The sequence below is a fragment of the Suncus etruscus genome, chromosome 14 (assembly GCF_024139225.1).
Source record: "Suncus etruscus isolate mSunEtr1 chromosome 14, mSunEtr1.pri.cur, whole genome shotgun sequence".
In the NCBI taxonomy this organism is placed as follows: Eukaryota; Metazoa; Chordata; class Mammalia; order Eulipotyphla; family Soricidae; genus Suncus; species Suncus etruscus.
Window position 1 is genome coordinate 87,471,810 of NC_064861.1, and position 21,712 is coordinate 87,493,521.

General features: G+C 45.5%; 1 protein-coding gene across 1 annotated transcript; it reads right to left on the reverse strand.

Annotated features, from left to right (window-relative positions):
- Positions 1 to 7,261: 7,261 nt before the first annotated feature.
- Positions 7,262 to 21,029, reverse strand: LOC126028552 (carcinoembryonic antigen-related cell adhesion molecule 1-like). Its single transcript, XM_049787509.1, has 6 exons — positions 20,992 to 21,029; positions 18,048 to 18,188; positions 17,894 to 17,959; positions 15,251 to 15,387; positions 12,123 to 12,398; positions 7,262 to 7,320 (listed from the first exon to the last, which is right to left on the reverse strand). Exons 1-6 carry the CDS (start codon positions 21,027 to 21,029, stop codon positions 7,262 to 7,264), a joined length of 717 nt encoding a protein of 238 aa, XP_049643466.1.
- Positions 21,030 to 21,712: the final 683 nt, after the last annotated feature.

Here is a 21,712-nt window from a genome sequence, read left to right on the forward strand (position 1 = left end):
AGGGGTTACTCCTGGCTCTATGCTCAGAAATCGCTCCTGCCAAGCTCAGGGGATCATATAGGATGCCAGATTTGAACCACTGTCTTTCTGCATGCAAGGCAAACTCCATAACTCCATGCTAGTTCTCCGGCCCATTAACTCATTCTTTTGAGTTTATCTTAAAATCTTCCATCATAAGCGCACCATGATCATAAAACCATATGCAACGAATAATAGAGACTGTACACTAATTACTAAGAAAGCAAACTCAGTAGCTCATCGTGATGGGTCAAAGTAGTACATGACCTGAGGCATTGTCATCGTTGTCCTTCTTTATTGCGAGATATGAACCAAAGACTCCATTGGTAAGCTATACAAAGTCTACTGCAAGGCCTTTCAATCAATGGCCTACACACCACCTCTTCTTCCAGGACCCCAGGCAATGACTAAGTTTCCAAAAGCTGAAAAAGGAAGTTGAGTCCAAACAGGGAGTTAAGCATGGCCAGGAGATTCACACCAATATTTAGAAATGGTATTCTCTACACTGGGGTCTTGGGAACTATATCTTGTTCTGATGGAAATTTATGTTTTATATCTTTGCTATTAACTATAACATGTATTCTTTGAACCGATGATTTTGCTTATAGGTGGAAAATTTTGAAGTTGCCCATTCTGCCCTTGAGTTGAACACCCTGTTCATCGTAAAGGAAATAGAAGTTTTAGGGAAACTCCTTGTACCTATACTGATGAATCTCCATGCTGTAAGCTAGATTATGTAATATATTTTCATGAAGAACTCGCAGTAGTGCCCTACAAAAACAGACTTCTTCACCCTTGAGATTTGTTCAAGGTTTCAGGTGTTTGCCTAGATTCACAGGGCCGATTTGCCAGTGTGAAGGAAGACCTCCTTTCTCTCCGGTCATGATGTAATCATGCTGGATTTGATGAAGTGAACTACACTACAACATGTGGAGGCCTCCGAGATTAAAGGAGATCCTAGATTGGTAAGTATAATATGGGGACCAAGTCCTTAGGGTCCTTAGTTCCTTTCCACTAATACCAGGAAGCTAGAGAACTTGGCTTTCCTGGCTCGAATAGAAGAACAGAGAGATTGTTCTTCCTCTTATTTAGGAACTAAGAGAGGGAAAGGTAATTTCCCTTTTTAGTTCCTGCCCAGATGATATTTGGGGGAGAGTTTTTCACCAGCCTCCCCCACCTCTGGTAATTTTGGGGGAAATTTTTGATATTTGGGGATCAGTCCTAGAACCTAAGTCTTTGAGGTCCTTTCACAGTGTGACAAATTCCACCAAAAATACTACCGGGATCCACAACATGGATTGTGACCACAACTCTGACCAGGAGTTTAGGGAGGGATTAGGTCTATTTTGCTGTTAACAATTGGTTTCTAGGTCTTGTTTTACATCATTGACAAACATATTTTCTCACTACTACTTAGTGAGACTTTTCTAGCCAGCACATCTTGTGCATGCTTTGTCCCCCCAAACAGCAGGCACCCTTTACCCATACTCCTGAAGTGGTTGCTAGATTTCAGTTTTGAGGGATAGAGTTCCTGGTGCTTGCTTGCATGTGTTTGTCTCAGGCTTTATTTCTGCCATCCCATAAGATCAGTTCCTTGAGCACCTCATGGGGTAATTCCTGAACTCAGAGCCAGGAGTAATGGGATTGATAAATAAACTAAGATAAAAGCATGTTCCTTTCTTAAATACAATTATCAATAACTTTGTAAGTCACACTCTTTAATAAATAAAAATTATTACAGATATAAAAATTAGGGGCTGGTGGAATGGCACAGTAGTAGGGCATTTACCTTGCATGCAGCTGATCCAGGATGGTCTTTGGTTCCATCCCTGGCATCCCATATGGTCCCGCAAGTCAGGAGCGATTGCTCAGAGCATAGACAGGAGTAAAGTCTGATCTCACAGGGTATGCTCCCCCCAAAAAAGTATATCCTGACTAATTTACTATGAGAAAAAAGATATGCCTATGGCTATAAATTACCAGCCTCACTTCAAGTAGAATATGCCAGGGGGCAGCTGAGTTTAAATGCATTTGGTTGTCCTTGACATGGTTTTACTTTTGCTTTATAACTTAATAACTTGGACACATATGCCAAATGTTATTATGTCCTTGAGGTAGTCTAGATCATGCTTAGTAATATAGCATGCGTTGGAATTTCTGCTTCTATATTCTCCAGCTACCTGACTGCAAATACCTCCTGAATCTTTGCATAAAACTCAGGTCTTAGGGCTTGAGCGAGAGTGCAGTGGTAGGGCATTTGCCTTGCATGTGGCTGACGCAGGACTGACATAAGTTCGTTAACTGGAGTTCCATATGGTCTGCAAGCCAGGAGCGATTTCTTAGTGCATAGCCAGGAATAACCCCTGAACATCCTAATGTGGCCCCCAAACAAAAAACAAAAACAAAAACAAAAAAAACAACAACGTAGGTCTTTCTTCTGAACCTCTTTGCTTTTTCTCCTGAACCCAGTCCTGAAGCATGAGCTCCCTGGGTCTGTAAGTGTAATGAATCAGTGTTTTTCCACTTCTCAAGGCATGTTGCTTGGTTTTCCACTGCTTGAAGAGGGGGACCAAGAAGTAGGCACGAGTTAATTTGCCAGCAGTGAGAAGTACTTGACTGCCTAGCTGAGATCCACTGTTTCCTTGAAAATTAACCCCTGATTTCCTTAGGCAATAAATGGCCTCGGAAATCTGGATCATGATTGAATGTAAGGGAATTTGTGGGATGCCCTAGTTCCCTGCCTTATAATATGGGACACAGCTCTACTCACAACTAAAGAATTAGTACCTTCAGAGGCCATTTCAGTTCGTTCAGAGGCCATGTGCTCTAAAGAAGGCCTCCCAGGCTCATGAAAGAATTTCATGAGGACTCACCTTAATATGATAGTCCCTTGAGAACCCTTATTTGAAATGTTTCATTATGGAATCAACAGTAGGTTGTTTTCATGTTCCTCCCCCTGATGTTTCCCTCCCTAGTTGGAAGCATATGAGAGACAAGGAACAGGTAGCTGCAGAGGCTCAAGGCTGCCAGGGCCTGGTGCTGCAATGCTCACAGTGGGGCCCGGCTGCTGGGTGGGGCCAAGAGCCCACCCAGGAACACCAAGATCAGGTCTTCGGTGGATGAACCCATAGTGGCCTAGCTTTATGACTTGAGGCTGGGGTCTCACCCAGCAGCTCCAAAACCCTATATGACACCTGACTCTGTGGCGTTTAGGGGACCTTAAGGGTACCCAGCTGTGAGGCACAAACTCGAACATGTAGCACACACCAATCAAGCTGTGCACTCGATCATACAATCCCATAGAGGACCTACCAATGCAATCCTCACCCTCCAGGGAGATTCCTGGAGCCAGAGGTCTCCTCAGAGGATTCATCTCTCTCAAGGTTCTTCTGACCTTGGGAGATCTTAATCTCAGACACAAGACTGGAGTGGAGCTTCATCTGTGGAGATTTGGGGTCTTCAGGGATACCCTTGAGTGGGGCAACTTCTCCTGTCCAGTAGGACAGGTCCGAATTGATGGAGATCCTCATACAACAGCCCTTGCCAACTTCCCAAAAATCACTGGGCAGACCTGAGAGATCTTAGGGGAGATACTCAGACAATTTTGCTCTGTGCCTTTACATCAGTGTCTTTTCACCAGAGCAGAGCCATTTGCCTCCTTCCTCAGTGTCAAGAAGGGCCACAGGACCAGGAACCCAACGAGCTATGGTCAGTGACATTTGAACTTGTATGTATGGTCACCCAGATAAGCAGCCCTACATCAGCCCACCTGGGATGATTGCCATCAGTTACTAGGTGCTCCGTTCACTACTAAGGAGCGAGATCAGATCCTGCTGGAAGCTAGGAAGCATGTTCTGGGGACAGATGGTCAGCCCACTCAGTTACCCAACCTCAATGACGACCGATTCCCTCTGCACATTTCCAATTGGGACCCAAACACTCCTGAAGGTAAGGGAGCATATGTCCATCTACCGCCAGGCCCTAGTGGTGGGTCTCTGGGCAGCCTCTAGAAGGCCCACCAATTTGGCCAAGGTGAGAAAGGTGGTAAAGGGTCCTTCAGAGTATCCTTCTGTGTTTTCTAGAAAGGCTAGTGGATCGAAGGTATATTCCATTTGACCAGCAGGCAGAGGATCAGAAGGCCTCAGTAGTCACGGCCTTCATAAGATAATTGGCCCTGGGCTACAGGTGCAAGATGCAGCACCTAGATGGAATTCAAGACCTAACCTTGCAGGATCTAGTGAAGGAAACAAAGTGTTTTATAAAGGGAGGAGAAAGAGAAGCAGAAAGGAGTAGAAAGAAAAGACAGACAACACGAATAATGATATAGGGCCCATATTAAAATCCTGGCCGTAGTAGTGGAGAACAAGGAAGCAGGAGGATACAAGAATAGCAGAGAGAGAACAGGGACCTGGGCCCACGCCTACGTCCATGCTAGGACCGGGACCTGTGTGCCTACTGTAAAGAAAAGGGTCATCAGGCACGAGACTGCCCCATGGAAAAAAAAAAAAAGAACAGAAGTCCACAAACCCCGGGCTGTTCCAGCCCTAGAAAAAGACTAGGGGCGTCGAAGCTCAAACCCCCTCCGTGAACTCAGGGCAAAGTTCAAACCGCCTGACTGCTGGCTCACCAACACTGGCATTACATCCTACCAAAGTATCCTGCTTGACAAGGACAGGGTGACTTTTGGGCTGCCCTGTAGCCTAAACCCCGCTACACATCCTTGCTGAAGAAACCGGGATCCCCCGAGACCTCCAAGACCAGCCTCTGTTGCACTCTGAGGTAACCTGGTTCACAGATGGAGCAGTTTTTCTCCAGAAAGTGTTTGTAAACACCTTCTCAGGATGGGTGGAAGCTTTTCCAACCAGGCAAGAGACTGCCCTGCTAGTGACCAAGAAAATCTTGAAAGAAATCCTCGGGGCCGGAGATATAGCATGGAGGTAATGCATTTGCCTTTCATGCAGAAGGTCATCTCTTTGAATCCCGGCATCCCATATGATTCCCGTGCCTGCCAGGAGCAATTTCTGAGCGTGGAGCCAGGAGTATCCCCTGATCATTGCCTGGTGTGACCCAGAAACAACACACACACACACACACACACACACACAAAAGAAAGAAAGAAAGAAAAAAGAAAAAGAAAAAAGAAATCCTCCTCCCCCTGCTTCAGGCTGCCTCAGGTAATTGGGTCCGAAAATGGACGGCGTTTGTGGCCCAGGTAAATTAGGGCATGGCCAGGATCTTGGGGATTAATTGAAAATTACATTGAGCATACCTTCCCCAAAGTTCAGGGCAGGTAGAGAGGATAAATAAAACCATTAAAGAAACCTTGACTAAATGAGCCTTAGGGTCTGGCGCTTCAGATTGGACCATGCTCCTACCTTACGCCCTCTGGAGGGCCAGGAATACCCCTACCCCTTCTCTTTGCAATCTTACCCCCTTCGGTAATCCTGCTACTGTTGCTAAAAGTGGGACCCTGCATCATCAATCGTCTGATGGCTTTTGTTCCAGAATGGGTGGGGGTGGTAAAGTTAATGCTTTTTAGGCAGCAATATCTTAATTAAAACAATCTCTTAATCAAACAACTCAGGATCTCTAGGATTAGAGATATCCCATAAGAGAAGTGGGGGATGTAAGGTAAAAGAATTTACTCAATCCTAGGCATCCAATATGGCCCCCCAAGCCCCAGGAATACTCCTGAGCATTGCAAGGTATAGCCCAAAATCTACCCCCTTGCTTTTATTCTGTAGATTGTGTTAGATTTTAATGATTTTTAAATATATGTATATATACTTTAGTAGTGTAAAAGACCTTCTGAGCTGTGTTCTGGAGATGGCAAAATTTTAGAGGTTAAACTAGACCAGCGTTTTTCAACCACTGTGCAGCAGCACACTAGTGTGCCAAGGGAAAAATTCCAATTTCATTTGTAACATGAGGCTTCAGCTCAAAAATAAAATATTCATTATATTATTTCATGATAAAGTAATTATAAAATAATTTCTTTATGCTTATTTGATTTCTATAGTCAATATAGGCACAGACTTCCTTTCTTTTTGGGTCACACCCAGCAGCACTCAGGGGTTACTCTTGGCTCTACGCTTAGAAATCGCTCCTGGCAGGTTCGCAGGACCATATGAGATGCCGGGATTTGAACCACCATCCTTCTGCGTCTAAGACGAACATAGGAATGCTGTGCTATTTCTCTGGCCCACATAGTTACTTTTTTTTTTTTTAACATTTTCTAACAATGGTGTCTCTCACGATGTTTTTAGTGAAAAAAAAATGTGCCTCTGCACAAAATGGTTGAAAAACACTGAGCTAGATGACGTGACATAGATTGTTTTCAAAATTTTCAAGATTTAAAAGAATGTCAAGATATTATGTGTGTCAGAATAGACTCATGGACATGTGTCAACATGGTCAAGATTGAAATAATCAGAATCTTATTGCAGCCTCCATACTATGTAGCTTATGTAACGGTGTGACTTTGATTAAATGTGTACTTAAGGATCAGGAAATAGCATAGTGAAGAGGGCACTTGCCTTGCACGTGTCTGAACAGGTTGATTCCCAGCATCCAGTTGATACCCAGAACCCACCATGGTGGGTACTCCATCCATAGCCAGGAATCAGTCCTCGAGCACTGCCAGGTGTGGCCCCCCAAACAAACAAAAATTGATTTAAAATGTGGAGTTAAATAATGTCGTATGTCATGTTTTATGAAAATTTTGTAAAACATTTTTTTTTGTTTTTGGGCCACACCCGGCGGTGCTCAGGGGTTACTCCTGGCTGTCTGCTCAGAAATAGTTCCTGGCAGGCACTGGGGACCATATGGGACACCAGGATTCGAACCAACCACCTTTGGTCCTGGATCGGCTGCTTGCAAGGCAAATGCCGCTGTGCTATCTCTCCGGGGCCAAAAAATTTTGTAAAACATTTTTAAGGTTATAAATATTGGACTTTGAAAAGTTATTGATTAGTAATTTGAATTTTTGTATAATAATTTGAAAATTATTGAAATGAATATAAATTGAAACTATTTGGGTTGAGAGCTGCCAAGTTTGTTTATAGGGATTAAGAAAGTTCAAGTGGGGACTGGAGCAATGGCGCAGTGGTAGGGCGTTTGCCTTGAATGGGCTGACCCATGCTTGTACCCTAAAGTTGAATTTAAGGAAACCCAGTGGATTCACAAAAATCATGCAGGGGTTGATGCTTCTCCATCTATACACTGTGTTGCCACCGATTGGTTGTCACGAGTCCTGCTGCTGGTCAGAGGACTTGTGGCCAATGCCCGTCATCAGGATTGCAACTGCAGAGAAAAGACTCATTAGTGGATTCTTTTCTTTGGTACCTTAATTTCAACTGAAGTGAGCTAGATTAGCAAAGCCATTAGCTCTGTTGCTGCCAGGCTTTCTGATTAGATGCTATGTCAACTGGTATACTAATGCTTATGTATATCTAGCCCATTTGTGTTCTGCTACCAGAAAACAATGAGGTATCAATGATTTGATATTTCCTTCCAAAGGAGGCTGATGTTAGGATGGAAATATATGCTATGTATCTGTACCTTTGATTGATATCATCTCTGTAACATGTATCCTTTGATCTGATGATTTTACTTGTGAGTGGAAAATTAGGAAGGCATCCAACCTGACTGCATTTCCTCTTCCAAGCCAAGAAAACACTGAACTTCAGGACATTTTCTTTTCTATATTTCCGATATGCATGTTCCTGCTTTGCTGCCCAACGCATGATCATAATCAATGTTCTGTAATGCTCTGTAAATATAGGCTCTTCTATCCACGCTGCTTGGCCCATTCATTGGGTTCATGCTGCTCATTTCTTTTGGTCCATGGGCATTTCGCCGCCTAACTGGCTTTATAAAAACCCAGACTAATGAGGCTACAAAAAAATATGTGGGCATTTACTACCAGCAGCTCCAGCCTCATGAGCCCCCCGTTGCTGATACTGCTGAGGGCGAAGAAAGCGCCCCTGAAGAACTGGATTTTGAGGAACTGGAACGGCTCGCTAAGCATAAGAAATCCTTCCTCACACGGCTGTGGAAATGCCTTTGACGGGATTAGCCTGGTGCCAGTAGTCAGGAGCACACCCCATTCTTTAACTTTGTGCAGGCTCTTAGGGATAGGGCACTCCAGCCTACATGCACTGATGCAAGAACTTTCTTGCGTGCTTCTCGAGCCGCTACTTTTGAGGCTCTTAGGGGTAGGGCACTCCAGCCTACATGCACTGATACAAGAACCTTCTTGCGTGCTCCCCGAGCCACTACTTTTGGGGTTCTGACACTGGGGGCCCACCAGACAGCCTAAGACAGGGTTTCCACCCATCTTTGAATTAATAAAAAAGGGGGGATTTGTTGGAGACTGTTTGGAATAATTAAAAAGCCCTCTCCCTAATCAAAATGGAGTTTCTGAAAGTCTTAGCCAAAGTGCTTACAAGCTGCATGTGGCCTTCTTTGCCCTTGGACCCAAAGAAATAGAAATAGCCTAGAGCTAGAGAGACACTAGGCTCCAAGATGTCCTTGTAAAGACAGGGGTCAAAAGGCCCAGATGAGATTAGATTTTGTATTTTGTTGCTCAAAGATAATGTAAATCTCTTGACTGATGATAATCTTATTAACCTTGGAAAATCAAGATGTTCCCCTGGAAAGTTACAGCAATTCTTACTGTGCCTCGCCCCTACTCTCTCTGTTTTGCATTGTCTATAAAAGGTCTATTTTTTCCTTAATTAAACGGACTCTTGATCGGAAACCCTCGTCTCAAGTCTCATTATTTCCTAGTCCATCTTCTATTTCAGGCCGGATTCTTTTGAGAATTGCGAATTACTGACGTGGTCCCCAGCTTTACCCGCTGGTCGGGGTCCTTGGAAGAACACAGAGATCAAAGCTAGAATTAGCATATAAAGAGACAGGTAAAGAGAAGCCAGATTTCTTTAAGGAAATGGGGGGAGAAAAAGAGATCACAAAGGAACTCAGCAGGAGACTTTTGGCGGGCTTTGGTACTGTATTTTTTTGTTAGAAAGAAATACTGAGTCCTTATTTCTAATAATGGTTAACAATAAAGAGAGAGATAGTCACAGCCACGTTTAGAATTATAGCCAAACAATCCACGCAAAGGGTCAACTGACTTGACTACTCTAAGCAGGCCTTTTTGGCAAATAATTCTTTTTCAGGAGTGCACTACACCTAAGAAGGCTAAAAAGCACTTCTGATGTGTGCCCTTTCTGAGTGGGGTGTAACACAGGGGCTGCTCTCAGAGAGGTCCTCACAGATTGTCCCTAGCAGTGCAGGGTGTTTGACAACTAAGTTAACTCTTTGGAGACTTGCCTTTTCACTTGGGTCACAGTGTAGGGATTCTGTCTTGCCCCTTAGACTCACTTGCAAAATATTTACACAATGCCTTGGACTTAGAGTATTTGCTGGATAAACAAGGGGAAATTTGTCCAACCTATTGCACATATATAAATTACTCAGTTATATATGTAATTTTATGGTGACTAAAATACAGAAATGCTTTTAATGAGCTCCAAAAAATTGACAATCAAATGTACAGGAAGCCAGAATTATTAATGTAAATTTGCAGTGGCCAGATTGATAGTACAGTGGGAGGGGTGAAGAACAACTTGGGTTTGACCTCCAGCACTCATATAGTCCCCAGTGCCCATGAGAATTTATTCCTAAACCAAGAGCCAGGACTGAGCCCTGAGCATTACCAGCTATGATTTAAACACCCTCCAAAATTTTTTTTGAAAAATGCAGTGGAAGGAAGGGAAAAACACAGGGTTCTCTAAACTTGGCCAGGGCTTGCTGAGACCACCCCAACCAGGCTTCTTCCTCACTGTGGCCCATGTCCACACTCATGGACCACAGGAGGCATAAATGGCTAAACCCCCAAGAATTAGGGCAGCTCAACCCCTGTTTTCTGTCAATGAAGATTCTAGCCTGAATATGTTTCAGATAAGAAAGCAGAGTGTAACTCAGGGTGTCTCATCTGAAGAGTCAAAAAAACACATAAGAGGAAGCCTGGCCACACATCCCCAATTGGTAAATGATCCCAGCTGGACATAGCTCCCTCCTAAGGCAGGGAGGTGGGGCCAGGGTTCTTGCCTCATAAGTGGTTGACCCAGGTTGGATCCCGACATCTCTTAGCCTACCACGAGTGATCCCTGAGCACAGAGTTGGGAGGAAGCCCAGAGCACAACTAGTGGACCCCAAAACCAAAAAGAAAGAAAATGGTGAGGTACTTATATATTTCTTCAAGAGCACCCGAAATCATGTTGGAATGGTCACCTGTGCTTGTCTATTCAGGGTCAAAGTTGTCTGTGGAGTTTCCACAAATCCAGGGAAACCCCTCAAACACTCATAGAACTCAAAGCTGGTTCTTAGTCTCAGGCTCAATATTCTGGATATCAGATAATCTGGCTTCAGCAATGCCCCCACATGGGCGATAGCTGACCTCACTCCACTCAGCCTGGCTCAGTTCTATTCTCTGTGGGCTAAGATCAAGAGCTGATCCATGCTCTCTAGGGGTACAAAGAGATTTTGAGGGTTTCCCTCTGTGCTGGGTGCCCTGGCAACACTGTCAGTGCTAAGGGATTCCTGAGGTGCTGGAGGGATACCAGTGTGTTCAGGCTGTGCTTAGCCTCTGAGCTGTGTACACCCAGGAGGTAGTTTGAATCTAGAACCTGAGGTGCTGCTTGGGCACTAGGAGTACAGCTGGTTTAGTGTTTGAGATGGTACTGAGGGGGCAGCCTTAATGTTTCTCAGGGATCAGAGAGGCTTTGAGGGGTCCATCAGGCCACAATTAGAAGAGGAGCTGGGGAGGAAAGAACGTCTTGGTGGAAGGGTCAGACCTACAGGCCACACCAGAACTCAAAAAAGGGGTGTCTTTCCTCTAGTACTAAGAAAGCCCATGACAAGACAAACAGGTGGAAAATAGATTCTGACTTTTCAGACCTTCTGAGAAACAGGAAGGAGCCAATGGCTGCTGTCAGGATTCACCCCAATCAGGACCCCAATAAGGATGCCAAGAAAGGTCCCCACTGGTATGTCTGTGGTGCCTTTTCCTGCAGGAGAGAGATAAGGGAGGGGGACCCAAGTTCATTTCAGGGGTACCAATAGGACCGATGGGGTCAGTTTGATTGAACAAGAAGGAATGACACCAGATCTCCCGTTTTCACTGGACCTCCTACTTCCTCCCATGGCTCCCGCTGGTTCTCTTTTTCTCAGACCTTAGACTTTCTCTAAGTGACCCCTCATCGTGTTTATTTCAGCCTCTCCTCATACTGCCATTCCCCACCTGGAGTTTTCTCTCACAACTAATGGTGAGTGAGGGTAGAACCTGCCCTCAGCTCCAATCATTAGTGAATGACATTATTTGCTGTTTGCTTGGGTCACTCATGCACTATCTTACTGTACTTTCTCCAACCCCAGTTTTAGTTTTATGAAATCACTCAGGATCTACCCCAAATTGGAGCCCACACACCAGGGAAGTACTCACCTGAGACTGCAATACCTATCACTGCAGTCCTGTTGAGTTGCATGGCTGAGTTACCAATGAGGCAGTAATAGGAACCGCTGTCATTCAGAGAGAGGTTGGGGAGGGAGATAGTCTGTGTGGATGCCAGATTCTTCTCACCCCTAAACCACAAAAACTGTGCAGGCGGGTTAGATGCTGTGAGGCAGGAGAGGCTGAGGTTTCCTTCTCAATGATAGTCGTGTTTTGATGGGGAGATGATGGGGACGTCTGGGCCATCTGCAACCACAGAATCAAGTGCTGGGGTGAATAAATGTTTCTCTGAGTTGTGTCAAACCTTGTTATAAACTGTTCCCTGCCCTCGTGTTTTTCATCATGAGAATGAGCTGTGACCCTGTTTAGATTGAAGGTCACTACTTTGGGCCTCCAAAATATGATAGTCCCAACCCATCCTTGTTCTTTTTAATGTTGTGGCTACTGGACATGCTGGGGCACCATTGTGATGAGTCTGGGTGTCTTGAGTCAGTCTGTGTATGTAGACCTGAGTGGTAAGATATGTCTTGGCCCTTGAAATTGTGGATGGGTACTGCCTCCCCAGGTATGGTCAGGAGTTAATTACAGAGCACAGTCAGGATGAAAGGGTTACTGCGATGGACACTCACTGGGTTTGAGGTCTCACTTTCATAGGGTCTTGTGTCTTTTCTTGTGATGTGAAACACTGTCAGAGTCCTGTTGTTTGGGGACACCTGCAGCCTGGTGCTGGACTGGATGGGCCAAGTATTGCTGAACCACCAGAAGGTCGTGTCTGGACTCTCAGGTTCACACGTCAACACCACAGAGTCCTGCTCCATTGGGCTTGAGTTATTGGTTGTGACGTGGGGTTTGGTTAATGGCTCTGAAGAGAGCAAAGAATATGGTGCTGTGGTGCTTTGATCCATCCAGAGGCTCCTGTCATCACATTTAACATATCCCCTCTCTTAGCACTTAGAGGGTGAGGGGTCTAGAGAGAAAAGTGTGAGTATCAAACTCAGCGACCGGAAGAGCCCTGGTCTGTTCAGGAAGGAGCTCAGATTCAGGTTTAAGAAAGTTTGAGTGTTGGGGCCAGAGTAATAGGGTAGGGCCAGTGGTAGGGCCTTTGCCTTGCATGCATCTGAACCATGATGAACCAGGGTTCGATTCCCAGCATCCAACATGGTCCCCTGAGCCTGCCACTGGCAATTTTTGAGTGCAGACCCAGGACTAACTCGAGTACCACTAGGTTTGGACCCAAACAGAAAAATAAATGAATAAATAATTAAAGTAATCCTTAAAAGATCCATAGTGTGAGTGTGGGAGGACACGGGAAGGACATTGGCAGACACAGCGCCTCTCCTGTTCTCTCTTTAGGGAGTCCTATGGTTTTTTTACCTGGTCACACCTGCATTTCCTGGGCTCAGTGCCTTTTTACTGGGGTCCCACTGATGGTTTTCTATTGGTGGGGATGGGGCCCACTCTATAGCCCTTCAGCCCTGAGAAACCTAGGCTGCAGCCTAGAACTGGGTGTCTAAACAGAAACAACACAGTGATGCTAAGAACAAGAGGGTCTGGTTTTGTCCAGAATCAGTCACAGAGCGGCCAGTTTGTCCAGGTGCTCATCATGACTGAGAGACAGCACCCTGGAAATGTAGAACAATGTCCATGGAAAGATCTAGGAATGTAAGGGGGCAGGTGAGAGTGTTTAATTTGTTCTCAGAACCAGGTTCTCTGTCTTTGTTCTCAATGTCTCCTGCTGTTTCCAGTGTCAGTCCTTCTTGAATCTCACAGATGGCAGCAGGTTCAGAGAGTGACTGTGGGAACAGAAGTTGCTAGAAACCTGGTCTTTTTGACTGTTTCTGTTGTCCAGTTTTGAGGTAGGCCTGGAGGAGAATTCCAAGTGTGAGAGAATGTGTGGATATCCTTATTCACAGGCCAAATATATGAGGCTGTTTCTGAGGTGATTTTCCCAGGAGTGAACTTTGAGCCTTAGACCAAGTTCTGCTGCCCACCAGAAAGAAGGATGACCATTTGGGATGCCATTGTGGGCATTATGGTGAGAGTTGGGTGGGTCTGTTGGGGACAGGAGGGAGGTGGAAGGGGGACAATTATAAGAAGGGGGGATGTTCCAAATAGCAGGAGTGAAGTGTCAAATTTGGAAAGCTGGATCTGTCACCTGACCCTTAGTCACTGAGACAACAGGGAAAAGACTAAACCAGGCATGGCTTTTCTGTGAAGCCAGGAAACACAAGTCAAGTTGAAGTCAATCTTTCCAATTGGGTCTCAAGAGTTGAATCACTGCCCTATGGATTTTTGTCACCATGACAGGATTGTTTTGTGACAGAGGGAGCCATTCAGTGTGCAGGGACCAGACACCTCAGGGAAGGTCTCAGTGTTCCTGGGACAAATGGGGAATTCATACTAGGAGCAAGAGATTGGAAGAAGAGGGGTGATCTGTGGTTCCAGGCTAAAGTGCAACTGGGACATTTGTTTTGGTGTTTTGGGGGCCACACCTGGTGGTGCTCAGACTTATTTCTGACTCTGCGCTCAAGGATTATTCCTGAAGGGGATCATGAACCATATATGGTTCTGAGAAATCAAACCTGGGCCTTCCAAGTAGAAAGCAAGTGCCCTACACTATTACTCTGACTTCACAGGCTGGAACACCTGAGACTGAAGACTGTCATCGTGCTTGGCCTGTGGGAGTCAGGCTGGGAGGACACCTCGAGGTCTTGCTTTCTTCCTCTCTAGTAACTTCTCTTGTTGGCACTGAGACGAAGACAATTTGGAGGACCGGCAGGAAGACCCTTCCCTAATGGACCTGGGGACCTGACATGCATCCGCCACTTCCAGTGGCTTTGAGTCTTTCCCACAGTTTGGCAGGTGCTCTTGGGAAAAGAACTAGAGGAGGTGCATAATCAGTCATAGTGGAAGTTTCTAGGGAAGTTCAGGCTGAGGAAAACTGTTGGAGAAGGGGCAGCACTAAGATATGATGCCGGAGGAGAGACGTGGAAGGAAAAATTCTGAATGTGGCCCTAGCAGATCCATTGCTGAAAACAGCTAGGCTAGGGGCCTTGATATGCAAGCTGCAGAAATCTTTGTTCCTGACAGTCCTCCGGGAGGCACCCCAGCTCTGGTGGACTCCCAAGGTCCATGATCTCAGGGCCTGGTGGGGGCTTCCCAGACTGAGTTTTTGGCAATTCTGGAAGGCTCCTTTTTTTTTTTTTTGGTGACCAGACCTGTCAATATTCAGGGGTTACTCCTGGCTCTGCACTCAGGAATCATTCCTGGTGGTGTTTCAGGAATCATAAGACCCCTAGGGATTAAATCTGGATGGTTTCGTGCAAGGCGAAAGCCCTAATCTCTGTACTGTTGCTTCAGTGTCCCTCCCTTCCCTGGGTGCTCATCCCTAGTCTGTTTGTGTCTGACTGAAACCCGTGTAATTTTTCTCAGGTTACTGCTCTTGGGGCTCAGTGTCTGGACCAGTTCTGCCCTCTCTTTTGGGCAATTCCCCAAACTGCCTCTTCTCTCTGAGAGGGAAGCCTGCAGGGCCCAATTCTGTGAAGGACCCGGATTTTCCCCTCCCCATTCGAGTCCAGCACAGATGCTCACAGGATCCAAAGTGGGATTTTTTTGAGGTGGAGGTGTAGCCCATTCAGGTTAGAATCTCATGTAATAAGTGAATTCACCCTCCTCACCCTAGTACTTGAGATCACAAAGGGATCGATCGCTCACCGTATAAACGGAGCTCTCCATTTCCATATGTCAGGTCACTACTCTCTGTAATGACTTGTATAAGGTAGGTCCCTTTGTCTCCTACAGTTAGATTACGGATCAGCAGGGACCCATTGGTGTAAATTGTCATTCTACCACTGTGTACAGGCTGGTTAGTTATATTTTCTGGGTTTGGTCTCAATGTTACAATGTTGTTGACAAGTAGGAATTCCCCTCTGAACCAGTCTAAACGTATATACTTTTCTGATAGTTTGCTGGCAAGTAGAAGATATTTCTTCCCTTCAGCACCAATAGGTGGCACTGACTCCACAGGGATTTCAAAGACCTGCTGGGTGGTGGTGGGTGGGCTCCCAAAGGTTAAGAGTGAGGCTGGAATAGGCAGAGTCTGAGTGTTAGACCTGTTATTTGGGGTAGAAAATTGTGTCCTGGAGGGTAGTCCAAGAGTAAATGTTCTTTGATCATGGGTAATCCGGCTTGACCCTTCACCATGTAGTATTCTTGAGCACAGAGCCAGGAGTCAGCCCTGAGCACTGCATGTACAGCCCAATCCTTCAACCCCATCAGTCCCATATCCCTGCTTATAAATAAGAAACAAAAATTGTGTCCTGGAGATAGAGCTAGTCTTAGTCTTGTAAATCTGGCTTGGCATGTGTGTGAGTGTGTGTTTGTGTGACTCACAGCATAGGTTTAAGGCAACTGCAGGACCACACTGAGCTCAGCTCTGACCATGTTCTCTGTCTCCTTCTCCCCAATGTCTATGCCTCCCTCTCTCACTGGCACTCCTGTTCCTTCCTGACACTTGTCCGTCCTGACAGATGTCTAGATGCCTTGTACTCTATCTTCCTGTCCCAAGGACTGAGAATATGTGAAAAGGCCTGGGGCGACTCTGATGTCCCTGAGATCAACTACCAGCCTCTTGCCAAATGACAGGACTCCAGGCCCCCCGTGTTTCTGTGTCCTGTGTCTGGTAGAGAGGCAGGATTTGGACCCTGTCATATTTTTCCCAGGTGCCCTGATGGAGCCTCACCTTGTCCTTTCACAGAATAGTTGAGAGCTTCCCCCCAACTCCAGTCTTCATGAGAATCTCTCTGCTGAGTTCCCAAGTCCCCAGCACTGACCTGTTTGGGGTCTGGGCCACACCCATAGTGCTCAGTGCTACCTCCCAGCACAAGGGTGGAGACCATACAGTACTGTCCAACATATGTAGAGTGTGGGACTCAGCACTTGGAGCTGTGCCAACAATGCCTCTTTTCCCACCTTCCCCTACTTTCCTGTAGTCTACCCAAAAGGCAGAGAATACTCTGCCTCCCTCAGAACTCTGTGATCGCAGAACCCCCAGCCTATGTCTCTGGGCAACCCCAGGAATGTCTCCCCTTACCTATAAACAGCACCCCCTGCCAGGTCACCACGCCTCTATGGGCAGGGTCTGAGGGATGTTCCATGGGCCACTGATGTCAGGATTCTCCAGGAGAGGAGAGGTGGTATTCCAGAAGTCTCCCAGGCTCCACTGTTGTCCTGACAGACAAACAGATGGGCTGACAGAAGTGTTAGCCCTGGAGTTTCCTCTTGCTGAGCTGAACTGCTCTGAGGAGGAGGCTGAACCAATCACAGTCACATGCTAGGGCGAGTTATACCCCTCCCCTACTTTTATGCCCACCCTCTCCGGTTCTGTCTGAAATTTGCTTCCTGGGAAGAGCTGGGCACTCTCTTCTTCCACTGGGATTGAAAACACCACAGTACACACATACACACACTTTTACACACACACACATACACACACACTCCTTTCTTTGTTTATGGGGCTCAGTTCTGGTGTGATTGTGATCATGACTCCCCCAGAACTTCAAGTGTGGTGCATTTGTCCCTCTCTCACTGATTTCTTCCTCATTCAGAGCAGAAGCTGAGGGTCCCTCTGGATATACTATTCTGGGGCTAAGCCCTTTCAGTGTCCAGGAGGCTCCTCTGGCACTTTATAAGGAGCTGGTTTTTAGAGGAGTCTGAAATTGCTGCCACAGCTGCAGGTCACAGGGACCCAACCAGGTGAGAATGTTTTGCAGGTACCCTATACTGTGTCAGAGGTTCTGAGACCCGAGACTCCTTTTTCACCAGGAGTGGGGCCCTGAGAGTGAACTTCAACCGGCTCTCAGAAGATCTGTTCTTGGTCTTGGTACCCACATACTATGCAGGGCTGAGGGCACCCTGTTCCTAAGAGGAAACCCCTGACATGGACTCTGCTGGGTCCAACCAGTGTCTGCCAGTACCACACTTACAGAAATTGTGTGATCCAGAAATATTTGATTACCAGAGCTTGGGGGATACAAGGAAGCTGAGTGATGATGTAGACAGTATCAGTCAGTCTGTAGGGGTACGAGCTGGCTCATTTGTCAGGAACAGATTTAGGATGAACATCAGGGGTTGCTGATGGTGATGGGGAAGGCCCCCTCAATCTCCATGGTCACACAATCTGTCAAGGACTTTTCTTGTGTGTCCTTGGACAGGGACACTATTAAGAGTCACAGAGTCTGTTTCTCTTAAAAAAGTTTCCAGGGAAACCAACCACCAAACCTCCTGTGACTCAGAGCCTGTCCTGTGCTTGCTGACCATCTGGGGCCTTTGTTTTCTGCCTGTAACTCCCTATTTTACCCCACTTCATCTTGGGCTTTGTCAGCAGGGACATGGGCCTTCACATTGACCTTAGAGGAGGGTGTCCTGGAGATTTTGGAAAGTGGGAAAAGCAGGCCGTGGTGTGAGTTATAGATGCCAGAGGGTCTGTAGGTTTCAGAGGGAAAGCCCAGACCATGTCAACTTGCTGGTCTGCGTGTTCCGATGTCGCCCCCTCGTGGCATAAGCTGTCCTCAGGCCTGTGTGTGTTACACAGGAGCTGACCAGGTCAGGGTAGTAGCAAGCCATAGACACTGATGCGGTGACCTCCTTTTTCCTGTTAAATGGTCAGCAGCACTGATTCTGGTCACTGTGCATCTCCACTTCCAAGATCCTGTCCAACTATAGCCAAGTGCCAGCGTTACACTGATGAGATCTCTGTCATGACACCAGCATGCGTAAATGGTTATGATATAGACCAAATATGTTGGCTAGGGCTGAATAAAGATGATCTGAATAAAGATGATCTCTCTGGAAGCTGCTCTCCTGAACCAAGATACCCGCCGGCTGGAGGGGATTGGAGCATGTGGCACGGGATGGCAGAGAAAGGCTCCTTCATTCATCCCATCACCATCCAGCTCCATCCAAAGGGCCTTAATTATTATTTAATTCAATACAGGGTGTCTCTACACTTGAAGCTTACTGTCATGAAACTACAGCTCTGGGCAAGCTACTTAACAAAACCCAATTGTCTTTCTTTATGGTTCCATGCTGTGGGCTAGCTTTTGGGTTCAGTTGTGATAGAGAACTTCTTTGAGTTCCCTTGAGGAGAGTGGGTGATGTGAACAATAAAATATGAAGAAAAGGAGAGACCACACAAATCTATGTTGGAGAACAACGTTCTCATTGTTAATGTTGGGACAGGTATATATGAGATAAATTGCCAGTGATAGGTATGAGAATAATGTTCACAAACAAAGGACAGATTAACAGTAAAACAACTCAACTGGCTAGGGTGGTATGCAGACCTAAATAGATCTAATATTAAGTAAAAATCCTAGGGAGAAGATTGACTTTATCATCTCAAAGCAGTTCCTGGAAGGCTAGCCTCACATGTAAAATTAGTGAGGAGCAAAATTTCTCGACCAAGTTTCCTGTTTCTAAGTGGAGAGTTTTCATTGTTTAAAGGTCAAAATGAAGGAGACAAACTTATCTAAAAAAGATGTAATTCCTTTTCTGGTAAAAGTTCAACAGCCCAAATCTACATTCTGGCCTAACCTTTTTCAATGTAAATTTTGAGGTAAGAGTTAGCAAGTACTAAATCTCATTTTAGAGATGTCCGAAGTAGCAGAAACTTCAAGGGCATTATAAAGACAGAGGAAAAATAGAGAAGTTTCTAAGAGTCTTATTTTTGATGCTGAGATGTTTCCAGGTAAAGAGAAATTTAATCAAGGCTCTATGTACCTGGAATACACACAGCAGAAGGGAGAATCATTTCTAGGCCATCTAGGTGTTAGTTGTGAAGGAAGCATAATGTGAGTACCATAACACTAATCTCAAAAATATTTCTCAGGAATTAATACAGCCATCCACACTGGGGGAAGCTTCCTAGGGGGGACCTTCTGGTGAAATATCCCTTGGGAATTTTTGAAATAGAAATTGCATTTAGTTAATGGCATTTTAGCTGACCTTCTATTGGTCCTCCTCTAGAAATATAGAAATTCCTAATTATGGCATGATAGTCCCAGGAAAAGTTCTGCTCAGTCATGTTTGTAAAATTCAGTCTCAAGAGAGACATTCTTTTGTTGTTTTTTTGGGGAGTTGCACATACTGCTTCACAGTCCTGGCAAGTTGATGAAGGCCTTCTGGGATGCCGGGGATTGAACCCTAAAAGGCTACATGCAAGGTATGCATCCAACCATAGTGCCTACAATACAGTCTAGGTTGTGGAGACATTCATTCTTTTTGCACAGCCCAAGGCCAAAGGGGTGTGGATTAGATTATGAGTCCAATGCAAAATACCCTTTGGTTTCTTCATGGCTGATACCTCATTTGCATTTCCAGACTCTTGTTCTTTCAGCTGCCATATTCCAGTTCTTCAGCAATAATATTTTTCACTCTTGCAGTTTTGGTTTCTAGGAATTTTCTGACTTATTTGCACTGGTCCTGCCTCACGAATTTCCTACCTTCAGCCCCAGAAGTCATGAGGTATCCTATGACCTGCAGGTTTACATGTTTGCTCCAGTCCTGCATTCTGTTTTTTGAGTGCCTGTTACTCCTCTCCTGCCCACATTTAATAAAGTGAAATTTGGGTATTGACTTTTCTTCCTTATTGCTATAGTCCCTGTGTGGTCACTGGGCCCTATGAAATGTGTTAGGATTCCTGGTTGTACTAACGTGCATATTTGTGAATGACTGAACCATATTGGAATCGTGGTAGAGGTTTGAGTTGAGGTGAATCTGTACTGGATATTTTTTTCTTTAAATAGAAAAACATAGGTGTGCAAGGGGTGGAAAGATACTACAACAAACAGGTGAGAATTTGCTTTGCGTGGAACCAATCTGGGTTCTATCCCTGGTCTACCATATAATCCCTCTAGCCCACCAGAAGTGAATTCTCAGCAGACTCACCTGTAATCTCTGAGCACTGCTGGGTGTGACCAAAAAACCTTTTAAGAAGCAAGAAGATAGAAGGAGGAGACACACACATGTACTTTTTTATTTTTTTTACTCTTTTCTATTCTGGGACACCAAGATGTTCTCAGGGAACATTTCTGACTGACAGACTTTGGAACACAAAAACATATTAAAAGTTTTGTAGAGTTTCCCTTTAACAATTCTAAGTATACCAGTTTTCTACAATTTAGCTTGATTCCTGAACTCCCCCGCCCCTTTTTCTCATGGATTATCTTTTCAGATTGATCCTGATGTGCTGGTTCTCAGATTCTGGTCCCCTTTGCTGACACCTCCCATCCCCTTCCACAACCTGGCCTGTGTCAGGACAGTAGCCTCTGACATAGATCTTCCAAGGATCCTGAGTGTGAGTGAATAGGAGGACACAACTCCTTAGGGACTGAAGACCAGAGGCTGGAGGGAAGAAGGAGACTCTTTTGAGCAGTATGACAGGGAGATGAGCTTACGGTCTGTAGAACCAGGTGATGAAATCCTGAAACTCCATGTTCATGAGGTATCAGTGACTTAGACGTTGCTTTCTCTACTCTCCACAGCAGCTCATGTGCTTGCTTTTTAACTTTTATTGCTATGTGTTTGGGCCATCCCAGCAGTGCTCAGTCTCACTCAGGGAACTGTGCTCAGGGATCACTCCTTACAGAGCTGGGATTGAACCCAGGTTCATGCCCTCCCTACCTGCTGCACTATCTTATCTCTCTTCTCCACCAGAGCTCACCTCATCTTCCTCTGAGTCTAGCTCTGCTAAAACAACCAAATCTTGTTCTCCTCTTAGGATGCCATTTCCTCTTTCAATGTAATTGTGGCCAGTACAATATTTCAGTAAGACCCTCAACAACTCCTACAGCTTTTTACTTCTTTCCCATTTATTGGCAAACTTAAATATAAAAGTGTCTTTCAAGTCTGTCTCCAATCCTCCCTAATGTAAGAAGCGATGTTTTCTCGAGAGCTTTGGTTGAACGCCACACAGGACCTTCCATTCCTTGCTGCCTGCTTCAGAGTCATGGCACCGTCCTCTCTAGTTCTGTTTCTTGAGAGGCCCCTGCCTCTGTGTTCATATAGGGAGCTTGTTCTCATGTTCCTTTCAGGGATACTAGTAGTCTGTAAGTACTTTCTTGGATGTAAATGAACATACCCGTTTTCACATCTCATATGTCATCTGATTCCTGTTGT

What these genes read in the sequence shown, in the direction of transcription:
- LOC126028552 (XM_049787509.1), bottom strand. Translation starts at nt 21,029, where the DNA reads ATGGAGTTTCAGGATTTCATCACCTGGTTCTACAGACC. An exon ending in CAGACCAGCAAGTTGACATG is followed by an intron (nt 17,960 to 18,047) that starts GTCTGGGCTTTC and finishes CAAAATCTCCAG; the next exon opens with GACACCCTCCTCTAAGGTCA. An exon ending in TGGAGAGCTCCGTTTATACG is followed by an intron (nt 12,399 to 15,250) that starts GTGAGCGATCGA and finishes TGCTCTCTTCAG; the next exon opens with AGCCATTAACCAAACCCCAC.